General features: G+C 44.8%; 1 protein-coding gene across 1 annotated transcript in view; it reads right to left on the reverse strand.

Annotated features, from left to right (window-relative positions):
• LOC126524355 (glycosyltransferase 8 domain-containing protein 1-like) overlaps window positions 1-19,516 on the reverse strand; it is a 98,416-nt gene that overhangs the window by 64,275 nt on the left and 14,625 nt on the right. Inside the window, exons 3-4 of the mRNA XM_050172683.3 lie at window positions 17,226-17,521; window positions 11,538-11,625 (exon numbers count right to left, since the gene is read on the reverse strand). Coding sequence (XP_050028640.2) covers window positions 11,538-11,625; window positions 17,226-17,521 — 384 coding nt within the window. The remainder of the gene's footprint in view (window positions 1-11,537; window positions 11,626-17,225; window positions 17,522-19,516) is intronic.

Consider the following 19,516-nt stretch of genomic DNA (forward strand, 5'->3'; position numbering starts at 1 on the left):
CTGAGCGAGGGCATTCCAGACTCGATAAAGGACGCCCTTGCCAAAGGACTTCAGCCTTCAACAGCCTTGAGCACAAGCTAGAGTGTGTGTCGCACTCTGTCAGAAAGCTTGTAGAGCTGACCGCTCCATAATGATGCAATTAAAAGTTAATTGTTACTCGTTACGTGGATCATCTTGTATCTCTGCCTGGGCCCTTCCATGCTGGTCAAATTCTAAAGTGCCAGGCGCACACTACCTTGACAGCCATGGGGACGCGTCTTTAACAGCGCGGAAGATATGGGGTGAAATCACCGATGAGGGGCTGACTTTCAGCTATAGTTCAGCAAACACCGCCACGCTTGCCTTGGCTGTTGGGCCTAACCAGCGTTGTTTAGCCAGATGTTGGCCACCAAAGTTGCGGTTTAGTGACGCATCAACGCAGATCTATCCACAGCGGGCATACGGGCACAGAAAATAATATATTTGAATAATCAAGCCAGTGCGGAAATGAGTAAGTGACTGCAAACAAATTTGTCTTTGCCTTTCTTGGCTATAAGCTATGCTACCATATTTTTTGCGCTTTACCACACAGTAAAAATTTTAAAAGTTTAACAGTAAGATCAGGGTATGGCTTATGTGCAATTTCTTTTGCCTTGAGGTGTGGTTTCATGGCAGCGCAGACCCTCCGCCATCATCAGCATCACAGAAGAGGTGGGAAACAGAATCGCTACACAAAGATACGATGTGAATAATTTGCGCATCCCCAAATGGATACCGGTGTTGCACAGCTTTTGACATTGTATGCAGCTATTTCTATGAATTTTTCACTTCTTTATGGGGCATTGTGATTGAGGGTGAGGCTTATACTAAAAAAAAAAATATGTGTCCATTCGTTTCAAATGCTTCGAATACTGAAATGAGTGCCGAAGCGAGTATTGAATAGCATAGTAAGTGATAAAATATTCGAAAGTAGGCACAATCCTACCCTCATGATTCACTGAAGAAACAATAACAGCAGGAGCACAGCTGTGTCATATGACACGTGAAATGTGCCACAATGTGGGAGCTTCCTACAAACAAGCAGCTTCACCACTATCACAAGATGGCGACAGAGCACGTTTTCGTGAAGGTTGCCGTGGGTTCATTCTGTGCTCGACTACGACCTGAAGTGGTATTCTCAGTCAATCACTTTGAGAGGTGCTATCGTTCTCGCGAGATTTTCGTGCAATTCTGCACCAGATGTGCCGGCGTATATGGCTGTCAGCATTTCTGAGGCTGTGCCCAGCTCGCTATCTTTGCACAGTGCCGAAACGCCGTCCGATTCAACATCAATATGTCCAATAAATGCAGTCCTGCAAGATCTCACGAAAATTACAGTATTACAATAAAACCTCGTTACTACGAACACCACATTAAGAAACTTTCCAGATAAAAAATTTTTTTAAATCCCTGCCAAAATGCCTATATTTTCAATGTAAAAAACTCAGTACTACGAATTTCAGATTACTGAATATTTCAGAATAACGTACGTAATTTAATCCCGCAATCACCAAGATGCTTCGTTATTATGAAGTTCCGTTGAAGTTTCGGTACCGAATCCCTGAGGCTCACACCTATCATCATCATCCCCAGCAGCAGCAGCCATGCGCTGGTACAGTGTACTAGAATAGGGGCAGTGTGTTCAGGAAGCGGTCGCCACTGAGGCGCTTCCTGTAGATAGCACGAGATGGCGCTGTAGGAATATGGGCTGTACGGAACATACGGCGCAGCGCCAGCGCTGCATGATGATATTTTGATAATCATTTTCTGTCGCCATCAAATAGACGTGCAAATGCTCGGCGGATGTTAAGATGCATCCCCGAAACTCACTTCATATAAGAGATGAATTGTATGTGCACTCCTAGCGCACCTTAACGCCCAGTAGACGGATTTATTAACCTGACAGCAAATGTTTTGCAGACACCGGCGTAAAGCCGTTAAAATTGTTTTGAGCCACGCTGCCACGTAACCAGAAATTATTCGGACGGGAAAGTCGGCTGCAAATAACGCCGTAGTAACGCACATCAAATTGATTTAAACCAACTCGGATTCCAGGTGCACACATTTTCTTTTGCGGTTCGCATTCATAAAAAAGCGGCCGCGGCATCCGCCACCCAAAGTCATGCGCTTAGTTCCTCAGCCGCTGTTGTAGAAGAGAAGGCAAAATAACATGTACGTACATAGCCCAAAGCCAAAGAGCATTCCTGCTTGGCATTTACCTTCTTTCGCGATAAACATTTGTCCCTCGTTCTTCCATTCTGTTTCGCGAACCCCTCGCAACTATATTTGCACAGTTTATTCGTGAATTTTTTTATTTACATCATGAAGTGTTCCCGAACGTCAGGCTCATGTGCGAGCATGAGACAGACCGACATCCTAAATTTCTATGGAAGGAATAAAACAGGTAGGAAAGACGCCAAGTAAAAGGGATCTCTACAAAACTACACACAGTATGCCAAAACACAGAAGAACAGTGCAAGTACATTCCTACCCAAACAATAGAAACATACAGCGGAATTAATATGCGCAAACAAATTATTTAATTCATTTTTAATTATATTCACAAAATTAGCTCTTTGAATGCACCAGAAAAAGTTGTGCATTCAGACAAAAAAGACAAAGAAGAGTCAGCATACATATGTTGCACCAGCCTGCTAAGAACAGTATAGCTAACTTTAAAGTGCAATTTCTTTTTTTCGTCGTGCTTCTCTTCACTGATTAACACCTTTAACGTAAAAGTGGAGCCTTGTTAAGACATAAAAATGCACAACTGCTGATGTGAAATCATCAGCATGTAATTTGCAGCCTATGGCAAAGCCAAATTTAAAGTTTTGAATTCACTAGAATCATGACATCAACTATGCTGTCGCTGCAAAGCTCCTCTTTGTTGAAGAAAGTTGTAAATATATTCCCTCAAGTTTCTTTAGTGCTTCAAAAAGCAACTTGGAGGGATACAGCAATCCTTCCCTGTCAAAAATTTCGTGAATTTTGAGACTGCTACCGACACTAGAGTTCTGCAAAAGAAGAGAGCGGCAGTCCTCATATATCTTGCGAGTAAAAAATTTCTGCGCGACATACCCTGCCATATATAATGGATGAGGTGGTCATCGTTCCTTTCCTCCACATAAGCCCAGTGCTCTGCCGGAGTATTGTTTAGCCTTTGCTCTACCAGTGTCAGATTTCCATCTTCAACTAACTTGTCAATTGTGACGCAACGTCCCCTTCCATGTCAGAATTATCAGGTGAGTGAAGTAGCGATACCAAACCTTTACTGACCTCTGTGTTCCCTGTTTTCATTGCCTTCGCCAAGATATAAAAAAGTAATTCACAACAATAAAAAATTGAGACGGCGTTGGGTGAATGTTGGATCCGCGCGACTACCTCACAAGAAGTTCTCCAACGTTTACTGGCTTAGTCTAGATGTCAATAGGTATTTTAAACCCTCTCCTTCCATGTATTCTAACAGAACCAAAGTGCTGCACAATGTCACACGGAGCCCATCTGCCGTCGACTGGCTCAAGCCGCAAAGTCCTCTTGCAATGGAAAGTATATTTAGCACCAGCGAACAAGGGCATAAGGGAGACGACAACACAATGCGCTAACTTCAACAACTTGATTTTCAGGAAACACCCAACTATTTAACCCATGCACAGTTAAATAGGCGGGCGTTTCCTGAAAATCAAGTTGAAGTTAGCGCATTGTGGTGTCGTTTCCCTTCTGTCTTTGTTTGCTGGCGCTAAATATGCTTTCCAAGTCGGACTACCAACACGCCCAACAAATGGCAATCCTTTTGCATGCGACTCCCAACGAGACAGAAACTCGAGAAATTCCTTCAGAGCAAGCACATGGCAAGCACGCTACAACTGGCCGCAACATGATTCATGATTCATGATTTTTCTGTTGTGCTTGATAAATCAGGACAGATTGATGTACTTATTCTAGATTTCCGCAAGGCAGTTGACACAGTTCCCCACAGTAAACTTATTTATAAACTGGAAAGTATTGGCATCCCTACTTACCTTGTTAATTGGATTAATGCTTATTTAAAACACAGGACACAGTACGTAGGGGTTAACAGTTGTAAATCTGAAGTGCTTCCAGTTACGTCAGGTGTACCCCAAGGAAGCGTTTTAGGCCCGCTGCTATTTTTAATTTATATTGATGATTTGCCGGCTGCTGTTTCCGAAAATGTCTCTGTCAGGCTTTTTGCAGATGACTGCGTTCTTTTCAAGAGCATAAACGAGCGTAATGATCATTGCCTCTTACAAAACTCACTACTAGCTGTTCATCAATGGTGCCTTAAATGGAATATGCAACTTAACCTAGATAAAACTGTCCTCTTGCGAATTTCGCGCAAAAAGCAGGTTTCTCCTTTCTCTTACAACCTTCTAAATCATTCTATTATGGAGGTCACACATCATAAATACTTAGGGGTTACAATAACAAACGATCTAACCTGGTCTGCGCATATTGCAGACATTTGTTCCTCATCATTTTCCAAGCTGTGCTTTCTGAGGCGGAAGCTTAGAGGTGCTCCAAGTAAGCTTAAACGTCTTGCATACCTAACATTTATTAGATCAAAATTAAGAGTACGCGTCGGTCTTATGGGACCCGTTCATAAAGAAGGACATTTACCAGCTTGAGATGGTGCAAAGGAAAGCGATTAGGTTTATTTATAACAAATACAGAAGGCTTGATTCACCTACGACACTAATGAAAACAAATAACATCCAACTACTTCAAGTACGTAGGAAAATGTCCCGTTTGTTGTTCATGCATAACCTTTTAGCACATAAACTAAACATTTCGCATCCCGCAGTACTTAAACAGCTTTCGTCTAGACGAACACACCACACAGGAAGTCATTTACTGGAACCAATTTTTGCAAGAACTGAAACATTCAAACACAGTTTTTTCCCGAGGACCGTTTCTGACTGCAACTGTCTTCCGGGGGCCATTTTCCAGTCCTCTAATTTTGTTAAAGCTCTAGAAGAGTATTTGTTTGAGTGAATGAGTGCTGTATATGTGTGTATACATGTACATATGTATAAATATGTACATGTGTACAGTGGAACCCCGTTCATACGTTTTTCACAGGACCAAGGAAAAAAAACGTAACAGCCAGGAAAACGCAACAGTGAGGAAAGCTTCGAAGATGAATGAAAAAAGTGCAGCTTCAACTATTGACAATTTATTTCCACAGAGTGCGCTTAGAACTTAAAAAAGTCTAGAATGGTGGCTTGCCGTTTCTTTCACTCGCTAGAAATCACCACACGTTTCTCAATAGCCTGGAAGGCCACATTGCTGTCAGCGTCGCTGTGAGGTGCGACGTACCTGCGGAGGAGGTCCAGAGCCGCGACGGCTTCTCCAAAGCTAGGATTTGGCAACTCCCCGGCATCATGCGGCTTGTGCTCCTCGTTGTCACCGCGCCGCGGCAATGGCAACGGACGAATGAATATCCGCGGGAAATTTTGCCCTCTTTGGCGTAATCATGCTAACGTGCTAACGATTTTTAGTATTGCTGCGGAGCGCGCGCGTCCGAGCACACTGGTTGCGCGCAGCGCGGCGTGGTATCGTGAGAAATGTAAACAAGAGAGGAGAGCTGGCCCGATAGGCAGAGCAACGCCATGAGCAACGCCAACTTCCGGCTTCCCTTTAGCTATAGCTTCACGACGAGCGACGTCAGGGCCTCTCCTGAGTTTCCTTCCTCCGTGAGTCGACCCGTTCAACAAACCATGTGGTGACCGTAATCACAGTGATGATAGTGAGAGCATTTTTCACGAATGGCCACCTAGTGGCGGCCTCTCGAACTGGCGTGCGGCTTCTCGCAGCCAGTTCCATAGCCAAGCCCGGTCAAAACTCGTCAAAAGCCAAAATGGCGGTTGGAGTGCGTTGCCTACATTAAAAAGTAGCCCAGGCGGGTTCGGGTTGCGACGCATCATGCGGGAACGTTTTCACAGCTACTACGTAACAGCGGGGTTCCTTACACATTGGATCCTATGGAAGCTATGCCGGGACTGGATGAAAACGACGTAGCAGCCAGGAAAACGCAGCAGTGAGAAACGTAACAGCGGGGTTCTACTGTATACACATTTTCCTGCTTGTTTATTAGTGGCAATCTGTTAAACTGCCCTTCTTTTTTCTTTTTATTTTTATGTCGCAGTGTATTTCCATGCCTTGTATAGCCCCTCCTGCATGGGCCATAACTGTTGGCCTGCGGTATTCTGAAATAAATAAATTAATAAATAAACACATGGAGAACGCGTGCGTACAGCCCGTGTGATTGCAGCGCCGCCGCATGCATCCGGGACCTGTATACGCTGCCGGCTTCAAAGCAGTGCGTGGCGCGCTCCGCCGTCTGAACACACTGCCCCTATTCTAGTACACTGTAGCGATGGGGAACCCGTTTCAACAGGTACAGCCCCAGCAGCACCGGCATCAGCGGGAGCATCGCATATGGTTATGTTCGGACTCTCCTACCACGTCGTAGGCCTAGCGTCACCACGTTGATAGCAGGAGTTGCGTCGGCAGGAGTTGCGAAGTTATCGGTGCTGTGATTGTGTTGTGCATTCGCTTTGCTGAGAATTTCTCCTGGCCCCCGCGATAAAAAGAAGCGACGCCAGTTTTCGGTCAAAGAAAAAGTGGACATTTTGACGCAACTGAATGCTGGAAGAAAGCAAGTCGATCTGTGCAGGGAGCGTGATATTCCTCCGTCAACAATGCTCAAGGATCGGGCAAAGATCACGAAATTGCATCGAGAGTCACAGCTGGCTCCCTCAAGAAAACGCTTGCGGCTTGGCAACTACCAGAACGTCAATGATGCCATCCTCACGTGGTTTAAGGATGCAAGACAAAACGATGTGCCCTTGTCAGGCCCGATTATTCAAGAGAAGGCGCTACAGTTCGCGGCCGCCTTGGACATCTCTGGTTTCGATGCAAGTGCCGGATGGCTTTACCGCTTCCGGCAAAGGAATGGCATTGCGTGGCAGGTTGCTTGTGGCGAACAAAAGGCAGCAGATGCCGACAGTGTGGTTGCCTGGCAGAACGAGCGCTTTCAGGAGATCATCGAGTCTTTCTCTCCAGACGACGTTTTCAATGGCGATGAAACGACCTTCTTTTATGAGTTGTTGCCTGATAAAGCAATGAACTTCAAAGGTGACAGCTGCAAGGGCGGAAAGAAATCACGTCTCCATGTATCTGTTCTGTTCTGCTGCAACTCCATGTGCGTGGAAAAACTCAAGCTGCTAGTTGTTGGCTAGTCTGCTAAGCTGCGCTACTTGAAAAATCGTTGTCTCGTTGCCTTGCGACTACCGAGCCAACAAAAAAAGCATGGATGACGCGAGGATTGTTTAGTCAGTGGCTGCTGCAGCTCGACGACACAATGAAGAAGAAAGACAGAAAAATTGTCATCGTTGACAACTGCTTGGCGCATCGTGAACATGCAATTGAGCAATGTGCAACTTGAATTTATGCCCCCGAATTGTACTTCTTTGCTGCAACCTTTGGACCAGGGCATCATCAGATGTGTGAAGGCTGAATTTCGGAAGCGTCTTGTGCAGCGCCTCCTGATCAATATTCGACTGAAGTTGCCCACACAGGTAAACATCCATCAAGCTGCAGCAATGCCTACAGGGTCGTGGTGGAACGTGAAGGCAAGCACGATCAGCAACTGCTGACGAAAGGCAGGCCTTTTAAAGGCTCCACTTACACCACAAGACTCCGAGGACACAGGAGCTCAACCCAGAACTGTGGAATGAGCTTACCGAGAAGCTCCCCGTCGACACTGCAGTGACCTTCGATGATTACATTGACAGCGACAGCGCGGCGGCTACATCTGCGCAGCTCATCAATGAAGAAATTATGAATAAAGAGCGTGAGCAAGAAGATTGCAGTAGTAACGAAGATGATGCCAACACTGGATCAACACATGAAGAGGAAGAGACTGTTTCCTGCACGGATGTTTAAATTTTTCTAGAAAAGACACGATCATTCCTTGGGCGCTGTAAGTCCCCGATGATGTTCAGAGGAATATCGAGGATGTGGAGGCGTTCGTCCTGCAGCGCTTGCTGTCTACTCGCCAGAAGAAGATTACAGACTTCTTCAAGCAATAAACTGTAGTTAACCTGTGCCCAGCGTTCTCATTTATTACCGTATTTAGTCGCATAATGATCAAACTTTTTCGTCAAAAATATTGACACAAATTCAGGGGTGCGATCATTATGTGAGTTAAATTTCCCGCGAAATGACAACAGGTCAACAAACAGGCGGCTGCTGCTGTAACAGAGCGGGACACCAAAACAACAATGGCGGCCGGCGGGGCAAGCCGAATGCACCAAACGAGATTTTTTTTTCTTCTCTATGAGTACATCACGGGCATTGAAACAGTTTCTTCCGTATCAGTAATGAATAATATTGTTAATATCGGCAAGTTTGCGGCAGTAACGCAGCCATGTCCACTTTGAGGAGATGAAAACGGAGATGGGCACGCTTAGCTGCCAGTGACATAGAAACACATGGTGGGCATGCTGTGGAAACTTCAGCATTTGTCTGCACTACTATCCTAATACGGCACGTTTCCGCTAAGGGTGGGCGAATATCTTAGCTGTGTTACAAATGTCGGCATATAAATAAGGTACATTTCTAGCGTATCGGTGTAAACGTGGCTACTATTGTTGCCGCTTGTGATTTGTTGCGTGCCTATGAGTGCAGAAGATAAGAATCGAAAGGCGCCTTTTTTGTTGTTGTTGTTGCTGACCACAACCATTTCAAAGCCTACAAGTAATAAAGCCAAGGCAAGTTTGGCTGTAGCTTTTTTCATGGAAGTGCAGGAAGTGATGAAAGGAATGAAATGGGGAATCTGCTTAAGATTGTTTGGAATGTTTGGTGCAGGTTGCTTCGTATGTCTTGAAGAGTCGTTCGCGTAGCATTCGACAGCATTTGACAGATCGTAAGCGCAATCATCATTAGCTAAACTTGGCACACAACATGTCGCTTCGACAAGTTTGGGGTGCGATCATTACGCGGCAAAGAAAAAAGATTCAATTTTGACGACAAAATTCAGGCGTACGATCATTATGCGAGTGTGATCATTATGCAAGTAAATAAGGTATTTACATACAAACACATGCATCTGCTGCAAAGGTATGTAATTTTTTTTGTTGTGTTACATTACTGACATGAAAATATTGGTTTTTCAGTACTAGAATAATTCGAATTAACGAATTAAATTCGGCGGTCCCGCAAAGTTAGTTGTAACGAGATTCTACTGTATCTGTAAAATAGATCAGTATAGAATACCGCCTTTGTGTGCTTGGTATCTGTGGCCAATAATGAGAAACAGCGACGACGACGCATTCTTTTATTGTGAAAGCAGTTCATCTTGCAAAAAGATTGCCCTTCTGTGAAAGTAAATTCTTCATATCTCATTTTTTCTGATTACAAACGTTAAGGGGCTGGGGGTATGCTATATTTTTCTCAAATAAGTCAGAGACATGTTATATTAAGGTGCACTATTATTTTCTTTAAACCTACGAAAATTCGGTGCATTTAGGTATTCTGTACCTGTTGTGTCACAGTGGCCCATACCAATTTTCGAGGGTTGGCCAAGAGTGGCAAACACCCAGTGTGGCATATGGAATCGATAAACCAATGAAGGTCAAGTAAATCAAAGAATCCACTAAATATATAGAGCGGTTTCATTAACAGGTCAGTATGCTGTTGCTGTAGTATACTGGCAAGGCAACATTATTTGTTCAGGTTTTATGTAGGAATAAATTTTTCTGTTACGCAGAACAAAGGTGTCCTTACTCAAGCTACTTTGTAAGTCGGCATGCAAGGGTTTTATAAGCTGGTACCAGCATTTAGCACACATAACCTTCCTATGTATACATCCAGAAACTTATTTGCCAAGATTACTGACCGACCCACCAGCCAACAGCAGCCAGGCCATACACAAGAAATTAGGCAAAGAAGCCTGTGAGTTAAAAACCTCCACCTTACATGGCGCATAGGTGGAGGTTTTTCCCGCAGTTATAACCGATAATTGTAAAAAAGCAGGAAGGAGAAGTGTACAAAGCTTTTAGGTAGACAGACAGAAGCCCCAGTCGAACCCACTTTTAGCATTACTCAGATTTTGACATTACTCAAACCTACACAATGAGCTGTGCGAGTTTTATGGTAAGGTGAACCTCTTACTACAATGTTCCCATAGTGCATTAATGGCTATAACAACTAAAAACTGGCTGCTGGGTGTCTGCACAGGAAAGAAAAGGAACACAAAATGCAGGAAAAGAAAAAAAAAAATTACAGCTGCTTTGCCACAACCCGCCTTTCTGCCATGGGCCCAGCACGGCATGCCTTCGTGGCCTCTCTCACGTACCGCTTCCACCTTTCCGGCGTCAGCGAGAGGGTGGAAGGGAGAGGAGTGTACGAGGCTGGTGGTGCGATGTGACGAAGGTGTGCCGTGCGGGGCACACGGAACAAAGGTGGGTGTGGCAACGTGGTGCGCATTTTTTTCACCAAGGATGTTGCATTCTTTTTCTTTTTGGTGCACACACATATTAGCTATATTTATTTGTAATAATTGATAATGCGGCATGAGCGCATTGTAGTCAGGTTGATCCTACCATAGAAGACATTGAAAAGTTGACGGCGCATCAGATGCTCATTGTTATATCCGATATAAGTGTACCTGCTGTTTAAGCTTGATACTGCAACAATTTTAAAATCTTATTCGGCTCCAGTGGCGCAGCCTGGGGCTGGCCCTCTAGACGCATGCCTCCCCTCAAAATTTTTCTGTTACTATGCAGCCGACAACCACCCTCCCTTTACTCCTCCTCCTCATTCAAGGTGTGGAACATGTCCTCCCTCCCTTCCCCCCCCCCCCTCCCAAAATTTCTGGCTATGCCACCATTAGGCTCCCTCCACTTTTTCCTGTAGGGCCCAGTAAATCCACGGTAACATGTTGGACGCTGACAGCACTACACTAAGCTCACATCTTCTAGCATCGTTCTTCAAGGCCTGATACAAAGGATGCATGTCATAATTAATTGTCCTTCCTCTACCACTTGATGACAATTCTTTGAGAACAGAAACATTGCTTTCAAACCATTCGTGTAGATTCCGGAATGCAACTGCAAAATTCGGGGCTTCTGTTGCTTGTGTAGTACTCAGCATTTCAACTTGCTCAGCAAAACTCTGGGAGAGTGAACACGTGATGCACAGGCAACAGTTTCACGGTGATCTCGTTCTGCCTCTGGTGTACTTCTGTGGCGTGAGTCGGCGTGCAGTGGCTGGCAACTCTAGATGTTTCTTCTTATTCAAGGCACCAAATGCATATTACTGCAGACAACGTACCATGGCCTTTAAGAAGATCCCAAACCAGTCTACTGTGAAAACAACCTGCTATAGCCACATCAGGTATTTGCATAAAATCCACACTTTAGGAGCAGCATAGAAGATACTGTTAGACAACAATGTAAGTAACAATGTGAAATTTAGAAGGTAAGGGCCCACCGTACCTTGCACGATGACATCATCATCCAGCACTATGACTGGACCTCTCAGTGAAGGCAGCAGCCGGCTAAGGTAGAGCTTGGCGTGCAGCAGCTGAAAAGCAGGTTGCAACAGAGACATTTAGAAAACAGAGTCAAAAGTATTCCAGCAAAGCTGTTTATGGCTGGGATCTGGAAAGAAAATGTGCCTGAGATGTTAACAAAAACAAATCATCATGTGGGCCTATCCTGGCGATAGTGCAGAAAGGGTCCAAGCTCAATGGCACATACCCCTGTGAGCTCAGGCACTTGTAAAGCACCCTTTAACTACCCTTGCAACACGTAGGACCTAAAGAGGTCCCACTCTCAAAGGTAAGAACAGATGTTCTTGGAAAAAAAAATATTTTGTAGATACAACTTTTTCAAAAAGGACTTGACAAATTCTCGGTGCCAACCGTGCAAACGTGCTAGTGTCACTGCTCACGTGTTCTGTTCATCGTATTCTTCTACAGCTGGCTCCATTGCTGCTCATCAATCCAGGGTAGAATTTGACTTCTCTTCTGCCACCGTAATGGGGAGGCCGTGTTTACAGGGGCATGAGCCATTGCTTAAGGGGGTATGAGCCATTTATTGTCTTGCATGACAGGCACAGTTAATAACAGAGGTGATACGTGAATGTGTGTCCGTATCTATATTGCCACAATGACCACAGATTAGGCTGATAAATATGTTTTTACCTTTGTTCAATATTCTGGGTCACCTCTGTGTAGTGCACTAAACAGCTTTGCTGGTCTTCCACCTTCGCAGGGCAGAATGGCTCATGAATAATTTTTTCAGACATTTTTATTTATTTATTTAAGTACTCTAAGGGCCCATTAGAGCATTACATAGGGGGGATGGAAAAGGTCAAGCGCAAGTGCAATGTCTACAATGTAAATAATATAGGAAAATATTAGGTACCATAAAGAAAACAAAGAAAAAATTTGACAGAGCAAGCTATCAATTTTTGGTCTCTAGATCCTGGAATTCATCTTCAGTTCTTTGACTCTCCCTATGCCAAATATTATTTCCACATCTCTCTCAGCCTGCATGAGAACGATTTTAATGGGCATTACAGCCTAGAACGACATTACAAATGCGCAAACTGCATTTTCTAGGACATGATTGCTGCGTACAGTAAAGCTCAAACTTCTTAGGATAACTGAGTGCAAAGAGAGTAGAATCATAAAAATTTGCAGGTCACCGTATAACAATTAAAGGCGCAACAAAATTTGGACCATGTAAGGAGCCTAGTTTCAGATGTTGTAGATAACACATAGGAGTGTCATGCAATATTTTCCACTTCAAGTATGAGCTCAAGTTACACAAAATGTTCACAAGAATAGATATTTCTGACACTGAAACTTGAAGAACAAACAAATGGTTGATCAAATGGAAATGCGCTAGCATTAACCCTTCACCAGCCATGAGTAACCAAACAGCTGAAGCACACCACAAGGCTCCCTAACAATGCCTTAGACATGCCACTTCACGCTGTGCTCAAAGATACGCACCTTCACAAGGCATTTCTGAACCTGTCATATGCCCCACGCAACCTGCAAAGTCTGCTGCAGTCCACCATAGCGCGATTCCTTCCTCAACCCTGGTGGTCTGCCAGCTGGGAACACCGAAGCGCTATGTCGCATGCCACCTGCATTCCTACAAGCTCCTAAGGTGCGACATCTAATCACCCTCTCCCTCCTTTACACACCCTCTCCCTCATTCATCCCTCCTCTCTAATTTTGACAACACGCACTTTCATCATCCTCCTCACTCTTTCAGGCTCTCCCACACTGCTAGGTAACAGACGGGTGCCGCCGGGTTTCCAGTTGCATGAGTGTGCCAATGCTGACGCATTAAAATTTGCCACTATTGCTTGCTGGAAATGATGCAGAACCCTGAATACTGAGAACCAGCACAATGCCTAAGCATGACCTCATAAATTTAGTGATGCCCACGCAACACAAAACATCTCAGAAGCAATGCTGGTAACTGTGTCATATCTGTTAACCACAAGGTTAAAGAAGTTTACATTCTCTGTTTTTAAAAGCCAATGCCACAACATGAATATGAGGCAGATTATTTTGACTATCAAGCGTTCTTTATTGTGCACCTAAATCTCAGTGCACATTACGCGAATACGCAATGGCGTAGAAGTAGAGCATCCGCCTTGCGTGCAAGAGGACCGTGGTTCAAATCTTGGTGCTGCGCAATTTTCCCCCGGATTAAAAAAAAATTCGCATGCTGACAAAATTGCATAAACAGGCCTGGAGTGCAGCCTGATCCCGGTGACCAGAACCGGTAACGCACTGCCTCACCAGAGCAAGATTGGCCACCCTGGTGCAGTACTTGGCCACAACCTCCTATATGACTACAACAATCAAACCCCAGCCCTCAGTCCCCAGCAGCTGCGAAGCAACTGACCATGGCAGCGGTCAGACCTGTGACGAAGCAGAGAGTGCTAAGAATCTCTGGATCCGGACAGGCCGCCATTGGAATCTGATCCTGGCAACGTTTAACGGTAGAACATTATCTAGCGAGGCGAGTCTAGCAGTGCTATTGGAGGAATTAGCGGGCATTAAATGGGATATAATAGGGCTCAGTGAGGTTAGGAGGACAAATGAAGCACATAAAGTGCTAAAATGCGGGCACGTCCTGTGCTAACGGGGCTTAGCGGAGAGACGAGAACTAGGAGTCGGATTTATGATTAATAAGGACATAGCCAGTAACATACAGGAACTCTACAGCATTAATGAGAGGGTGGCAGGTCTTGTTATGAAACTTAATAAGAGGTACAAATTGTAGGTCGTATAGGTCTACGTGCCTACTTCCAGTCATGATGACCAACAAGTTGAAAGCTTCTATGAAGATGTGGAATCGACGATGGGTAAAGCCAAAACAAAATACACTATACTGATGGGTGACTTCAATGTCGGTGTAGGCAAGAAGCAGGCGGGAGACAAGTCAGTGGGGGAATATGGCATAGGTTATAGGAATAGCAGGGGAGAGTTATTAGTAGAGTTTCCAGACCGGTATAATTTGCGGATAATGAATAGCTTCTTCCACAAGCGGGATAAACGAAAGTGGACATGGAGGAGCCCGAATGGCGAGACTAGAAATGAAATAGACTTCATACTCTGCGCTAACCCTGGCATCATACAAGATGTGGACGTGCTCGGCAAGTGTGCTGCAGTGACCATACGATGATAAGGTCTCGAATTAGCCTAGACTTGAAGAGGGAACGGAAGAAACTGGTACATAAGAAGCCAATCAATGGGTTAGCGGTAAGCATGAAAATAGAGGAATTCCGGATCCAGCTGCAGAACAGGTATTTGACTTTAACTCGGAAAGAGGACCTTAGTGTTGAAGCAATGAACGACAATCTTATGGGCACCATTAAGGAGTGTGCAATAGAAGTTGGTGGTAACTTCGTTAGACAGGATACCCGTAAGCTATCGCAAGAGACGAAAGATCTGATTAAGAAACGCCAATGTATGAAAGCCTCTAACCCTACAGCTAGAATAGAACTGGCAGAACTTTCGAAGTTAATCAACACGCGTAAGATAGCTGACATATGGAAGTATAATATGGATAGAATTGAGCATGCTCTTAGGAAAGGAGGAAGCCTAAAAGCAGTGAAGAAGAAACTAGGAATAGGCAAGAATCAGATGTATACGCTAAGAGACAAAGCCGGCAATTCCATTACTAATATGGATGAGATTGTTCAAGTGGCTGAGGAGTTCTATAGAGAGTTATACAGTACCAGTGGCACCCACAACGATAATGGAAGACAGAATAGTCTAGAGGAATTTGACATCTCACAAGTAATGCCGGAAGAAGTAAAGAAAGCCTTGGGAGCTATGCAAAGGGAGAAGGCAGCTGGGGAGGATTGGGTAACAGCATATTTGTTGAAGGATGGTGGGAACATTGCTCTAGAAAGACTGGCCACCCTGTATACGGAATGCCTCATGACCTCGAGCATACCAGGATCTTAGAAGAACGCCAACATAATCCTAATCCATAAGAAAGGGGATGCCAGAGACTTGAAAAATTATAGACCGATCAGCTTATTGTACGTTGCCTACAAAGTATTTACTCAGGTAATCGCAAATAGAATCAGGAACACCTTAGACTTCCGTCAACCAAAGAACCAGGCAGGATTTCGTAAAGGCTACTCAATAATAGACCATATTCACATTATCAATCAGGTGATAGAGAAATGTGCCGAATATAACCAACCCTTATATATAGCTTTGATTGATTACGAGAAACCGTTTGATTCAGTCGAAACCTCAGCAGTCATGCAGGCATTACGGAATCGGGGTGTAGACGAGCTGTATGTAAAAATACTGAAAGATATCTATAGCGGCTCCACAGCCACCGTAGTCCTCCATAATGAAAGCAACAAAATCCCAATAAAGAAAGGCGTCAGGCAGGGAGATATGACCTCTCCAATGCTATTCACAGCGTTTTTACAGGAGGTATTCAGACACCTGGTTTGGGAAGAATTGGGGATAAGAGTTAACGGAGAATACCTTAGTAACTTGCGATTCGCTGATGATATTGCCTTGCTCAGTAGCTCAGGGGCCAATTGCAATGCATGCTCACTGACCTGGACAGGCAAAGCAGAAGGGTGGGTCTAAAAATTAATTTACAGGAAACTAAAGTAATGTTTAACAGCCTCGGAAGAGAACAGCAGTTTACGATAGGTAGCAAGGCACTGAAAGTGGTAAGGGGACACATCTACTTAGGACAGGTAGTGACTGCGGATCCGGATCATGAGACTGAAATAATCAGAAGAATAAGAATGGGTTGGGGTGCATTTGGCAGGCATTCTCAGATCATGAACAGCAGGTTGCCATTATCCCTCAAAAGCAAAGTATATAACAGCTGTGTCTTACCAGTACTCACCTACAGGGCAGAAACGTGGAGGTTTACGAAAAGGGTTCTACTTAAATTGAGGACAATGCAACGAGCTATGGAAAGAAGAATCATGGGTGTAACATTAAGGGATAAGAAGAGAGCAGATTGGGTGAGGGAACAAACATGAGTTAATGACATCTTAGTTGAAATCAAGAAAAGGAAATGGGTATGGACAGGGTATGTAATGAGGAGGGAAGATAACCGATGGTCATTAAGGGTTACGGACTCGATTCCAAGAGAAGAGAAGCGTAGCAGGGGGCGGCGGAAAGTTAGGTGGGTGGATGAGATTAAGAAGTTTGCAGGGACAACATGGCCACAATTAGCACATGACTGGGGTAGTTGGAGAAGTATGGCAGAGGCCTTTGCCCTGCAGTGGGCGCAGCCAGGCTGATGATGATGATGATGAAATCTAAGTGCACTTGCACATTTTTGGCCCCACCGAAATGCGTCTTCCATGGCAGTGGGGGATCAAATGCGCAACATTGAGCTCTGCAGCGCAATGGGCTGCCACAGCGGGTGTTTTTAATCACCCTGCATTGCCTGCACTGACTGCTTGAGTGCTATTTAAAGCTGTTAACAAAAAAAGAAACTAGACAAAAACAAGTCTTGCAGCTTAGCCTAAGCTGCTTCAATAGTGCGTACTGCTCATGTATAACCTATTTAGCAAAAATGAAACTTCCTTGCGCTTGGTCTTTGAAACGGTGAAAAATCCTCTCACAAATGATGATATAAAAATCCAGAAGCCTCCCTTACTTGCAGGATGCTGGCAAGCTCGGGAGCAACGAGTGGTGTCTGCGGGAACGTGAGCACCTCGTACTGGAACTGCGCGAGCTGTGCCTGGTGCATCCAGGCATGTAGATGAAACTGGGTGGCGTTGTCCGTCACCACGTGGAAGTGTAGCGAGGAAGTTGGCCGGCGGGTGTGACGCACTGCGCTCACCATAGCTGCTACAGCGCCACCGAGACCAGCATTGGATGTTACCAGCACTACGTGCACAGGAGCAGAGGATCCGCCCGGGCCACCTTCGTCAGACTCGACCAGAGGTTCACCTGATTGCAACATTTGGTCGTCAAAGAAAACACTGCAATCAATGTCACCATTGCAAGCCTATCTTCACCCTTCAACAGCCGAGCCCGAGCTGTACTCATTCGGGGTGTCTGTACCAATATTGCCAAAGACGAGCCATCCTCATGCAGTGCCCAGCTCTTTCTTATTTGCTTGCCGGAGACAAACCACACTCGTAAAATCATCAAAGCAAATGTATCAGCTAGTTGATTGTTCATCTTCAATGCGGGAATGGCGCTAGAAATTCTGACACTGACGAAGGCACACGGAGGACATGTTGCACTGAAATGTGGTTTTCCATGTGCCTTCATCTGTGAGCGATTTTCTAGTGTTGTTTTGCACATTGAAATCATCAACTCACTTTGTGTTGTAAATTTGAGTTCTTGCACTTGAACACATTCTATGATGATTTCAATTCCTTTCTGAGAGCGGTTGTGCCCCACTAATATTTTGGGCGAATATAAAAGGTAAGCCATACATTTATCACTTTCTTTTTTAATCCAGTTAAGCGAGTGAGAATTAGAATTAAAAGAAAGACGAGCACATTTGGTGCCCTTCTGTACAAAAGAACGAGTAAGTGGTTAAAGAGACATGAAAGAGCAAATCAGAATGAGCTGCATTACAGTGTATTACCCTTCTCCAATACCATGAAAGCCATTCTTGCCATGAGAGGAAGCTTAGAAACCCAAAAAAGAAGGACGGCTCGCGACACAGACGTGACATTCCCGCACAAGCTTGCCATGATGTCACAGACGTTTACGGTGCCTTCTCGAGACTAGTTAATTTCTTGACCGTGAAGATGGGCTGCATCATATACTAAACAAGCCAAAGACTGAACTTCACAAGTTTTAAAAACTTTTGCTGCGTTACAATGGCCCATATACAAGACAATAAAAATGTGACATCACGATGATGTACTTGTCACTCGGGTTTCGGTACAAATTTATAAGAACAGGAAGTTTCGCCCCCATTTTCCTTTTTAGGAATCAACCTCTCACTGAAAAATTATAAATACTATACAGTTTTTAAAGAATAGTTTATTAGTCTAAACTGAATTTAGTGTTTCTCTGTAGTGTCATAATGACATGACATTGTAAAAATTTTTCTTTTTTGTGCATGTTAAATGAAGGCTGTAATGCCTTAGTCTATAAGTTAGGAAAAATAGCCAAGTGCCCTAAATAATTTTCCGCAATACTTGTTTCTATGAAGCAGTTTTGGCTTTGGTAGTAGAGAGTGAATGTGTCATGACATTACGACACAGCAGCTGGCTCTGTTCCTGCTATCGCTTGCAGCTGCCACACACAAGCGTAGCCAGACAAAACACAGGCAGCACACTTGCTTACTTTTTAAATGCGAAGCATTTCTTAGCCTAGTCAAAGCCAAGGTCGCAACGTTCGTTGACAATGTGTGCTGCGCTCACACACACTTGCTCACTCACCACTACTGCATTGGTGCTGCCGCCTGCCTTCACTCGACGGTACTAGCCGGTATCGGTGGATGCACCACAAATAGATGTGGCTCGGTTGCACTAGGTGCGCCATGTTGGCAATAGGCCTCTACTTGCAGATACTACCATGGGTACTCGAAAGTATCAAGCACAAGAGAAGTGTAAGAGTGCAAACGCCCTGCTGAGACTTCTCAGGTGTGCGATGGGTACCCAAGTGGCAAGGCAGGAGGCAAAGCAACGGGACGATGACATATGCGCGGCCGTGGAGCACGAGCAGGCAGAGAGGCAATGCTCGGTCGAGGAGCAGCGTACTGCTGGGAAGCGCGAGCAAGAAGAGAAGTGACGCGCAGCCAAAGAACAGCGATGCGCCGAGCTGAAGTTCGCCGAGACTAAGTGGCTCCGATTAGAGGACCGGCAATCGCTGAGTGCAGATACATATCTTCAAAAGCACTCTGCCGAAGAAAAATTTCACGGCATATGTGGCAGTCCTCGAGCGAGTGTTTTCCCAGGAGGAAGCGAATTAGTTTAAGCT

The sequence above is a fragment of the Dermacentor andersoni genome, chromosome 3 (genome assembly GCF_023375885.2).
Source record: "Dermacentor andersoni chromosome 3, qqDerAnde1_hic_scaffold, whole genome shotgun sequence".
Classification (NCBI taxonomy): domain Eukaryota; kingdom Metazoa; phylum Arthropoda; class Arachnida; order Ixodida; family Ixodidae; genus Dermacentor; species Dermacentor andersoni.